At 43.8% G+C, this 12396-nt stretch overlaps 1 protein-coding gene across 1 annotated transcript in view; it reads right to left on the minus strand.

Moving 5' to 3' along the window:
- LOC115255186 (myosin heavy chain, cardiac muscle isoform-like) overlaps nucleotides 1-12396 on the minus strand; it is a 98939-nt gene that overhangs the window by 46954 nt on the left and 39589 nt on the right. Inside the window, exons 11-12 of the mRNA XM_029853121.2 lie at nucleotides 1352-1456; nucleotides 1011-1073 (exon numbers count right to left, since the gene is read on the minus strand). Coding sequence (XP_029708981.2) covers nucleotides 1011-1073; nucleotides 1352-1456 — 168 coding nt within the window. The remainder of the gene's footprint in view (nucleotides 1-1010; nucleotides 1074-1351; nucleotides 1457-12396) is intronic.

Here is a 12396-nt window from a genome sequence, read left to right on the forward strand (position 1 = left end):
TTGCATGGATTCAAAATATCTTGCATAGGTTGTTCCAGAAATTCATTTACGAATTTCCTAAGATTTCTTCAATAGAGATTCCTCCAGATTTTTCTCAAAGCATCCATCTAGAAAACCTTCCATGAACATTCTCGAAAATACTCCATGAACTTTTTTTTAGAATATTATTCACAAATACAGGGGATGGCCAAAATGTTTGGGATAGGCAACTTTTTATCTTTAACAAAAGTTCAACATGCTGTAACTTTTCATAGAGTGCATCAAATATTCTCAAATTTTGACCGTTTGTCAACCTATTATATGTGCATCAGTGGTACAAATTTGAGCTCGATTGGTTAATCTTTCGCAAAGTTATAACCATTCTGGTGAAACACTATTTTAAAGACTATCAATTTTTGTACTCTCAAATCTCGGAGACCAGTGAACCGAATTGAATGAAATTTTGAGCGATTATCAACAATATATTAATGCTTGAAAATTCATCAAAACATAGGTACTTTTTTAATGTTGAAAAAAGTTATGGTATCTGATTCAGATGGAAGAAGTGAACGAAAATGGTCGTTTTAATGTGAATTTAGGTTATACACCATTTTCTTTACCTGTACTGCCAAGAATGGGGTCAAAAACCCTATCACAAGATTTTTTTGCTGTGTATGTTTTCCTTTTTTATTTTCATTCAATAAATGAGCTTCGTTCTACTATTGTGGAAAGGTCACCAAACCGAAAAAAATAAACTGTCAACCCCCACCTCAAAACCACCATCATCATCTGTTTGAATGCCGTAATAAAAATTCTGCAGTCAAATAATGACTGACACTGACGACATCCGCGCGCAAGTCAAACCCAGCCCGGTAAACTCGTGCGCCACATCGCAATTTTCACATGAAAGGAAATTCCCGCCTAACCCGCCAACCGGCTTTGGTGGAAATGAAAATGCATGGCATCACTCGCTCCTCGAGGCTCGAGGGAAAAAAAAGAAGCAGGAAAACACACCAACGCAGTTCACTTACCTCTTCCTCCAAGCTCGCCTTTTCCTCGCCTAACCGCCGGATGCTTTCCTTGTAGGTTTGCAGCTGTTGCGCACCACCACCGCACCACAGCATCGTCGTCGTTGATCCGAGAACAGAGAATAAAGGCAAATGGATTATCTTCTGGTTTATTAGTGCGCCGATGGGTCTGACAATCACAATCACTCAACGAAATGGCTCATTTAGATTACTATACGCAAGAATTTCGATACATTGTTCGTTTACAATTCTCCCTCCTCGGAACTTCGGAAAAGTGCAGCCACATCGTTGTTGAGTAAATCTATTTTTAACAATCAACCTTCCCAAAAGTAGAATATACTCACAGTGTCTTTCATATCTTCCAGATGCTGTTGGAGCTCGTGGTTGTGCTCTTTGAGCGCCGAAATCGTGCCATCGTGATCGTGCAAGGCCCGTTGCAAATTTGATATCTGCATGTAAAATGAATGTAAATTTATTTTTGACCAATTTTTACTATGATAAGTTTATCAGGTGTAGCGGCTTCGTATTTGGATAACTGGGAGTAATCTGAAAAAGCATTTTACTAAAATCGCTCCAACTTCATGTAGAGTAGCTCAATCTTACCCAAATTAATAATCAATAATTGACAGTCAAAGTTTGAATATCCTTGGAGACCCTTACCAAAGGTACTGTAATAGCTAATAGAGAAATATGAAAAATAAAATGAAAGTTTTTGCTTTTTTCATTTTTTTTTTATTTTCATTTTGCAGCATTTGGTGGGGCAATGAGAGCGCAAGTCAGTCGAAAGCCGATGATAAGGAGGGGTAATGGCTGAATAGTCTTTGCTGACTACATAAACGCGATGGGATAGGAAAAGTGTATTTTGGTGTGGAATTAAGGTGTTGGTACACTCTTGACAATACACTGAAGTTTTTTTTTACGACGGTAATGGTCCCGCGTAAAAAAAAACCGCGTAAAAAAAAACCGCGTTATTTCAAGACCCGTCGTAAAAAAAAACCGCGTTATTTCAAGACCCGTCGTAAAAAAAAACCGCGTTATTTCAAAAAACGTCGTAAAAAAAGTCAAGTCACGTTAGATGTGGTGCTGACTATTTTACGCGTGTTTTTGAAAAAACGCGGATTTTTTTTACGACGGTTTTTGAAATAACGCGGTTTTTTTTTACGACGGGTCTTGAAATAACGCGGTTTTTTTTTAGGACGGACCGCGTAAAAAAAACCGCGTAAAAAAAAACCGCGTAAAAAAAAACCGCGTAAAAAAAAACTTCAGTGTATCAATGCTATTCAGATGCAAAATAATTTTAAGGCTCAATAGTGAATCGCATACCTTCCAAAACCAAAAGAAAACAATAATCCACAACATGCCAAGCAAGTCACAGAAATCAAAAGCGCCCGATTGTTTATTTTGCCAATTATAACAAACGGACACTCCTACCCGACAGGGGAAAATATCAAAATAATAACAACATAATCACAAAACCTGTTTTTATATCTCGGTATGTTATTATTAACTTATTAAGTCATCACCGTTCCATAACATGTTCTGTTGGGCAATCTTATTTTGTTATGATCATGCTCTTGGTATATTTTCTTTAAATTACATTTCATTAACATGTTTTGTTGTAGCACAAGTTCAGTTATTATTGTGTCATTGAGACTAGTACAAATATTTGATCATTAATATTACAACATAACTAGCTTTGCAATCAAAACTACACCATTCGAGATTTTCGTTGTTCACAGCATTCCGTGAGGAACTGTAAGAGAAAATATTATTTTGTCATCAGTTCCTCTTCTTACTGACATTACGTTACAGTGCCAACTTATCAGCCTTTTATTTTATAAGCACTTTTAAAAGTATACCTGTTTTTTTTTGTCCCAGTTTCAGTTAGGTATGCGTTGCGTTGCGTGCGTTGCGTGGTAACGGAGTAATTCGTAGATTGCATACTGAAAGTTGTCATGTTAAAACTTTAATACTCCTATTCTAGTTGCTTATGGAATGCTATTTGGGAAGGAACAGCTATCCAATCAGAGGTTGAAGTAAAAAAGACACGAAAACTTCCATTGCCGGCCACGCCCATCTTCTCCGTTACGAGGGAAGGAAAGGATGTGATGATATGACACCTACTTTATGAAAGGCCAGCGACTCACCGGCGCCCCCATAGGTGTCAAGGAGTTGGATATTTGGAATGGGTTGATTGGGGATTCACTATAAGCGAGTGATGCGGCAAGATTCAGATTGTGTAAGTGTATTTGAGTTGATCATGTAGATGTGTTGATGTGAGAGTAAGTGATTTTTTAACACCAACGTTGGGAGTGACATAGCTAAGAAATTTGTCACTCCATGGGCCTTTTTGCTTCCGGGATGGGGCACAGGCATTTGGACCATGTGTCCTGGCTAACAAGCCTAGGCTTAAGCGCCATTACTCGCTCTCTGAAACGATAAGAAATACGTTTTGTGGATGGAAAGGGATAGGGAATGGAAGATACCTATTTATCGAGATGCCAGCGACTCACCGACGCCCTCGTAAATAGATAGGAGATGGGATTTTGGTACGGGAATGGGCTGTAATTCATTATGGTTAAGTTATGCGACAGGGTTACTTTGAAATTATATAGGGCATTGGTTCTCTTATGCGGCTGCCAATTTTATCCCAGTAAAAACACTGCTTGTTTCGTCTTCTATTTTTGTATTTTTTGTTAGAAGTGAGCACGCATGAAAACAAAAAGAGCGGAATAAATCGGTGCCGTAATCGCTTGTTTTCGAAAACGATGAACTTGAAAGCGTGACATTACTTTTGGCAATCATACTCTACAACTTATGAGTGGTAATGGTACTAAAAAATCTGTTCCACATCGGAACGAACTCACCAAATTATCTGGTTGCACATCACCGTCCAAAGCACACAATATTTCTTTTCCTACAGGAACTGAAGTTATTCGACAAATACCATCAAAAAATGGATTTTGGCATCAGCGAGATTGCAATCTGCTGGGAGGAAACTAACACACTCGCGCCGACCAAGAGTTTTCACAAAACTAGCTCGAGGTACAAAAGCGCGAACGATTTCGGCACCACCGGGGATGCAATCTGCCGGGAAGTAATACACTCGCGCTGTCCGAGAGTTTTCACGAAACTAGCTCGAACGATTTCGGCACTACCGGAGATGCAGTTTACCAGGAGGAAACTAATGCACTCGTGCCGGCCGAGAATCTGCATGGAACTCACTAAGTTTCAATGAAAAATAAATTTAACACATATTAATTACAAACAATTCTAACGCGAAACTCTTATTTCTGAATCGAAATTTTACGGATGTAGAAGAAAAAGCCGTGACAGGAAAATCGAAAAACGTCCACGCGCACGCGTAGCTTGCTACGATCCCTGTCCCAGTTTCAGTTAGGTATGAATACGAAAGTAGAGAGTGTAATAGAGTGTTAGCCTTGTGTTAGCCATTTTATGAAACATTTTGGATCAACTGGTGGAATTCAACGACGAACAACACATTTTCGACAAAAATGTAAAAAAATAAGTCATCAAGAACTCCATTGATTATTTGTAGACATTTTATTTTTATTGATTTCACTGCATCGAGCCCACTTAGATTAACTAGGATAAATGTGTCAATCAATGAGGTAATAATGTTAATTAATCTTATAAACAATGAACCACCTAATAAAGGGTTTCAAAACGACGGTAGTTTTTCATCGTAAGTTGTTTGGAAAATAAACGAGAACTATTGTTTCTCTCTGTTTTCGATAAGAAATCGCTTGCGACAACAATAGCGTCCCAATTATGAATGAAACATTTAACAATAGATCCTATTGTTGCTTACCCCATTGAATGCATATGGAACTTTGGAGGAGTTCCTATCCGCAACAGAGCAACAAAAGCAAATTTTGTTTTCAGATTGTTATCAATAACGTATTCATAACAAAATTTGTTATTGAAATATTTTCAAAATGCGCTGTTATTAAGTTGTTATTGAAACTAACAAAACATGTTATTAAACAGGTCTTCCAGGAACATTTTTGTGTTATAATATTTGTTATTTTGCCGCTTATGACAGACAAGTTTATAACAGTATATGTTATGTAAATAACATGATAATAACTCTTTCCGCTACTCAGTTATTTTTCCAAAATAACACATTTTATTATGCTGTTGCTATTCCCTTCTGCTCGGGTGTTGCGGAGCGCCTTTGTTACCAACATGCACCGCTTAGGACAAAGCGTTTGTTTTTCGGCGTGATCCGTTTTTCATACCCTGTTCGCACTACAACACCATAGAAGATAATATCACATTGGCTGATTACAGTACAAAAATATCCCTTTTCTTCTGTCCGCAACCCGGATTTCGCGCCCTGTTGGATTTCGGAAGCCTCGGAGAATATTACAAACCTGCAATGGCATTCCCACACACTAACCCACATTGCCCATTCAGGGGTCTGACTGGGCCTATCACCCTCCCTCAGTTTATAATATTCTCACCAACTTGGAATTATATTTTTCCGACACATAAATGACTTCGACAAATGTTCGATATACTAGGCAGTAGCATGACCAGTGTAACCATATCAGATGACTTGAAGATCTGATTTTTACGGAACTGTTTGCCATTGCTAATACATTTAGCTCTCCAATCATTACTGCAAAGCACATCGGCCACATGCCCACATGCACGTAAATGTTTTCTTTTATCCCCCTAAGGGGCGACTTCACCCTGGCTTAAGCGTTAAGCCAGGTTTAACTGTATAGGTAAGCCTGGCTTACCGGTTAAGCCGAGGTGAAGAAATTGGCCCTAAGGGGCGATTTCTTCACCCTGGCTTAGGCATTAAGCCAGGTTTAACTATATGGGTAAGCCTGGCTTACGAGTTAAGCCAAGGTGAAGAAATCGGCCGTAAGGGTTGATTTCTTCACCTCGGCTTAACTCGTAAGCCAGGCTTACCCATATAGTTAATCCTGGCTTAACGCCTAAGCCAGGATGAACAAATCGACCCTAAGAGTCTACTTAGTTTATGGACAGGCCTCAACATACCAAAAAACTTCTTCAAAGACACTAAACCTCTTGGTGATAGTAGCGGTTCGCAGCGGAACTTTCTTACGTTTTTCCTTTCAGGTTTCACGGCTAGCCCTATAGCAGGTAAGTATCTTGTTTCCTTCCACTTCTCTTCTTTCAGGTTTTTTCAGCATGCACTACACAACACCGCAGGTAAGTTCTTAAATCACTGTATTTCTCTCTTAAATTAACTTTATTTCTTCCTTCTACACTATATTTCACTTAATTAATTTCACTTTTATTTCTTCAGTTCAATTTCTCTTAACTAGTAACTAAATTTTCACAACAACTAACAACTTTGACGTCTCGTTGGCAGATCGAATAAAAAAGACCTTTTCCATCTGTCACATTCAGTATTTATAGCCGATACCGTCGGAAGTCGCCGAAACTTCCCGAAACTTCTATGCGATTTTGCGTTATACCTCTTCCTTCGGCCATCGAGGTTTGACGGACGAGGGATTTCACGGGGTGATGTATTCGGGCATAACTTCGACTCCTCACGAACAGATGGCGCACGGTGATCGATTCTTCGTTGTAACGAACATGCTGGCCCCTTCAGGAATGTCAATTTCTGATACGTCGTCGATTTGCATTCGCCAACCTTTCAGCAAAATCGATGAAAAGCCTCCAGCTGTCAAGTCGTAAACGTCATTCGGTTGATCGTTGCAGCAGCTTGTAAATAAACAAAAACAGAAGACCCGGTAGACCAAATTGAGAAAAATTGTTATTTAGGACAGGTTCTCACCTCGTCCATTCCAAAAAAATGCCTTGTATTTTACATTTCAGGCCTTTCTTTTGGAACGTTAGTTGCTGCTGGAGATTTCGTCGGAGGAAGCAGTCCCAGTGCTGGAAGCAATAGTGCCCGAAAGTGGTTCGATGGGCAGCAGCGAAATTTTTGACACCGGTCGAGTGAAAGTACCATTCGCTGTTCGCAGAGTTACCACCCTCGTAATCCCATCGGCGCCCGGGTGTAGTTCGATTATTCGTCCGGTTCTCCAGCTCATCGGTGGTGCATCCTCATCCTTCAGTAGAACCAGGCGATCCTTTTCGATGATGACTGGCGATTTGTACCATTTTGTTCGTTGTTGCAGTGTCGAGACGTATTCCAGTTGCCACCGTGTCCATACATCTTGGAGGAGTTTCTGAGTGTGCTGCCAATACCGCAACCGGTTGTATGGAATCGACGAGAAATCCGCTTGAGGAACAGCTTTCAGCGCCGTGCCAACCAGAAAGTGCCCTGGTGTTAACGGATCACAATCCGATGGATCGTCGCTCAGTGGTGCAATTGGCCTTGAGTTAAGGCAACTCTCTATTTGAGAAAGAAGTGTCTCCATATCATCATAGGCAAGTCTGTGCGGTCCTACGATACGATTGAAGTGTTTCTGGGCGGAAAATATTGCTGCCTCCCAAAGGCCACCGAAATGTGACGCTTTAGGAGGATTGAAATGCCACCGTATCCCGTTTTCAGTGCATTCCTCAGCTAGTGCTTGTTGGTGTTCCTTGGTGCGTATTAAATTTCTCAGCTCATTCGCGGCTCCCACGAAGTTTCTGCCGTTGTCACTGTATATTTCGTAACACAGACCCCGGCGGGACACGAATCGACGTAGTGCCTGGATAAACTTCGCTGTTGTTAGGTCGCATACCAATTCCAAGTGGACGGCTTTAGTGCAGAAGCACACAAAAACCGCCACGTACGCCTTTCTGGGTGAGGCTCGTCGGTGCGATGGTTGAATAGATATTGGTCCCCAATAATCTACGCCGGTAATTGCAAACGGTCGTGCCATGTTGACCCGGGGAGATGGTAATTGACCCATGAATTGTTCGAGCGATTTGGGTCGCGCTCGGAAGCAGGGAACGCATGAGTGCACTGTCCTTTTGGCGACATCTCTGGCCCCTATGAGCCAATACCGAGTTCGAAGAAGGCATAGTAGGAGTTGTGGTGATGCATGGAGATGTTTTTCGTGAAAATATTGCGCCAGGAGCATCGACAAACGGTGTTTTCCAGGAAGAAGAATTTGGTGCCGTGTGTTATAGGGTAGTTTCGCCTGATTCAGTCGGCCTCCAATCCGGATCACTTTGTCATCGGACAAGAAGGGGTGAAACCATCGAAGCCGCGACTTAGTTGAGACAGGTTTTCCTTGTTGCAGTAACTTCCACTCGCTGTTGAATTCTTGTTGCTGTACCAGCGAAACTAGCATTAATTCTGCCGCTTCCGTTTCCTCGTAAGTCAGTGTTTCGGTGCAGGGGCGATTGGGTTCCTTCAGCTTGCAGTTCCGAGCAAACCGCAGACAGTAAGCGATGGCGCGCGTTAAGCGCCGGAACGAGGAGAATCTGCTGACCAGGTCATCGATGAAGGAGGGGTTGTTTGCTGCGGTAAGAGCTGTAACTGCGGATTTTCGCATTTCGTGGAGAACTTCGATGTTGCGATTACCGATGAGTGGCTGCGTTGGCCAGGAATCCATGTCGTGCTGAAGCCAGGTTGGGCCGGTCCACCATATTTTGCTCTGAAGAAGCGATTCCGCTGACGTACCCCGTGAGATGAGATCAGCAGGATTTTGTTGACCTGGGACATGATTCCATTTGCAGTTCTCCGTTGCCAGTTGTATCTTTGAAACCCGATTTGCAACAAACGTTGTCCAGGCCGATGGAACGGATTTTAACCAGCTAATCACTGTTGTAGAATCCACCCAGAAGAAGGTTTCAGGTCGAAGCTGAAGCGATGCAATGACTTTCTCATAGAGTTCCGCCGCAAGCAGGGCACCGCACAGCTCTAGGCGCGGAATGCTCTGCCGCTTTAATGGGGCAACCTTCGATTTAGCCGTCAAAAGCGCAACTCTTGTCACTCCGGTGGCGTTGGTAGAACGCAGGTAAGCACATGCGCCGTAAGCTAGTTCGGATGCGTCGGAGAATAGATGCAGTTGAATTGATGTTGCGTCTTCGACCAAGATACAGCGCTCTATTCGAAGATCGTTTAGAAGGTTCAATTCCGAATGGTATGTTTGCCAATATTTACGAGAGGCTAAGGGCAGCTCCTGATCCCAGCCCCAGCGGTTTCCAACGTCGTCCTTCAATGTCCATAGGCTCTGCATAAACAGTTTTGCTGAAGTGACTACTGGGCCCACCAATCCAAGTGGGTCAAACAGCCGTGCGATTTGCGAAAGTGCTCGCCGTTTCGTCAAAGGTTGATCTGCAGGATCAGAAAGGTTGATTTGGTACCGCAGGTAGTCTGTCGATGGCTCCCAGTGAAGGCCAAGAGCTTTGAGGCACTGATCTCTGTTCAAATCCACGGAAGGCTGGAGAGCACAATTTTCTGGTGAGACATCTTCGAGTACAGCAGGAACATTTGACGCCCATTTACGAAGTTCGAAGCCTCCCTTGCGTAGCAGTGCATCGAGTTGAGTTCTTAGCTGGATTGCTTCTTGCACTGTCCTGGCTCCGGAAAAAAGGTCGTCGACATAAAAATCGTTGATTAGCACCTCGGCAGCTTCGGGAAAGTTGTCATTCTCGTCGCTGGCTAGTTGCTGCAGTACTCTGGTTGCCAAGTACGGGGCACTGGCCGTGCCATACGTCACCGTCTTAAGCTCAAATGTATGCAGTGGTGCATCTGGTGCGGGTCTCCATATTATCCGCTGAAGAGGGGTGTCTCTTTCGTCCACAAGAATTTGCCTGTACATTTGCTTGATATCGGCTATTAGCATAATCGGCCGCGTCCTAGACCGCATTACTATCGAGCGGAGGTCTTGCTGTACAATGGGGCCAACCATCAGGGCATCGTTCAATGATGGGCCTCCGGGTGTTTTGCATGATGCATCGAACACCACGCGTAATTTTGTTGTAGTGCTTTCCTCACGCACTACAGCGTGATGAGGTAGGTAGTAGCAGGGTGCTGGTGGAGTCTCATGGTCGAATACTTGTTGCATGTGGCCCAGAAATTCATATTCGTCCATAAAGCTGTTATATTGTTGTTTCAGGATGACGTCACGATCGAGTCGGGATTCCAGCATGTGAAAACGTCGAATTGCAGTGCGTCGATTATCAGCTAGTTTGGTGAAAATATCCTCTTTCACTGGCAGACGAACACAGTACCGGCCTTCCGAAGTTCGAGAAACATTCTGTTGAAAGTGGTTCTCACAAGCCGCTTCCTCGACAGAGTAGCAAGAGGATGTAGTGTCGTTCTCGAGAGACCAAAATCGTTCCATGAGTTGATGAAGATCGCTGATGGTAGCTAAGTTAGCTACAACCGGTTTCGCTGATGGAGAAGTTTCTCCTTTGCCTGAGACCACCCATCCAAGAACAGAATTGATCAGGGTTGGTTGATCATCACCCAGATTGATTCTGCCTGCGAACTTAAATATGTCGAAAAAGACCTCAGCTCCTAAGATTACATCAATTTTGCTGGATTGATGGAAAGACGGATCGGCAAGTTCAATTCCAGGCGGAATTTCCCAGGAAGAGGCGTTTAAAGAGGCTGATGGGAGATCGATGGTAACCCTCGGTAGAATTAGGAAGTCTAACGAAGCGGAGTAGTGACACACACGGGAGCAGATTGTAGAGCGCAGTTTGTAGCGAGCTTCGGTAGTTGATTGACCTATTCCGACAACAGGGCACCACATTTTCTGACGATGACCTTTGACAAGCTGCGAAAACGATTGAGTCATAAAACAGCATTCGCTGCCGGAGTCGAGTAGCGCTCGAGCTAGATGTTCCGTCCCGTTGTCGTCAATAAGTTTGATGATCGCAGTCGCAAGGAGGACGCTCTTACGATGGTTTCTGGTCGCTGCAAGACATGGAGAGCTGTCGAGAGTCGCTGATAGCGACACAGACGGTTGTTCAACGGAAGGCTTAGTTGTTTGTTGCTTCATCTGAGCATTGTCTGTCGGTTTTGGGCTGGTTGAGTTCGGGTGTACGTTACTGCAGAGCAAAGAATGATGACGACCTCGGCAGTGTCGGCAAGTGCTCGTAGACGAGCAATCGCGTGCCTGATGACCTCTCCTCAAGCAATTCCGACACAATTGGTGCTGACGAACTTCCTTCTCCTTATCTTCGGGGATGAGTTTAGCGAATGTTGCGCACTGGTACAGTGGATGATGGTCGTTGCAGACGATACACTTTCGGGAACCGGACTGGAAAGCTCCGTGGCTGGCAACCGGGCGCTGTGAGGGTTTCTTCACGCTGAATCCTGGGCTTTCAATAGGTTTCCCGATCGTTTCGAGAACAGTAACACGTCGTTGTATGAAAGAAGTAAGATTCTGGAAGGATATCGCAGCCTGTGTCGAAGAAAACTCCTCCCAGTCTCGTCTTGTTGTTGGATCTAGCCTGATGCTGAGCATTCTGATGAGAATGACGTCCCAGAATTCCGTTTTTTCACCAAGCTGCTTGAGCACTTTAACGTTTGCTTCAAACTTTTCGACGAGAGATCGCAGCTCTGTCGCTGATTCCCGCTTTAGCGATGGGAACTCGAACAGTGAGTCCACGTAGGATTTCTTCAATCGCGCTGGGTTCTGATAGTGGTTTTCCAGGAGGCTCCAGGCAACTATGTAGTTGTTCGCCGTTATGGCAATCGTTTGAATCAATTTCAATGCGTCTCCGGAGAGCGAAGAGCGGAGGTAATAGAACTTCTGTATATTAGACAGTTCGTGCGACGTATGTACCAACGAGACAAACAAATCGTGAAAGTTCATCCAACTATCGAGGTTTCCGCTGAACACCGGCAGTTTCACGTCGGGAAGCCGGACGTGAGAAGACGTAGCAGGGACATGCGCAGTTGAATGAGAAGACGTAGGTGTCAGCGGCGGCGTAGGGTTTTTATTCACCGACAGTAGGAAACCTTTGACCTTGAAATAGTTGCTCTCAAATTCCATGCGCGTTTTGAGTTGATCGTCGACGTCGCTTTCGTCCAGCGTCTCTAGCTCCGCTTGCACCAAGTTGAAGTCGTTCCACAACGTCACAAGATGCTCTAGTCGGACCGGTACTTGGCATGCATCGGTCTCTTCCTCGTAATTGTCCATGAACTCCTTAATTTGGCTGAACGATGCCAGCAGGCTTTTTTGGCGGGTCTTGAAGCCTTTCAGACGACGTTCCGTAGACATTGTGAATCTGGAAGCGACAGACCAGGAAGCACAAAACGCGAGAGAGTATAGAGATTGGAATGTTAATTACCTTTGAGAAGGCAATTTTATGCCTTGAACGAATCAAATTTCATCAACGATGCGGGGCAACAGGTGAGTGCAGCTTCGGCAGGGTGGTGTCTATCTGCTCCAGACACGTGAATCCAGAATAGGAAAGATGGCGACTCCCAGATGAACGTACGGGTGGATGCACGGAGTTCAACGCA

Source organism: Aedes albopictus, chromosome 2 (assembly GCF_035046485.1).
Source record: "Aedes albopictus strain Foshan chromosome 2, AalbF5, whole genome shotgun sequence".
Lineage (NCBI taxonomy): Eukaryota > Metazoa > Arthropoda > Insecta > Diptera > Culicidae > Aedes > Aedes albopictus.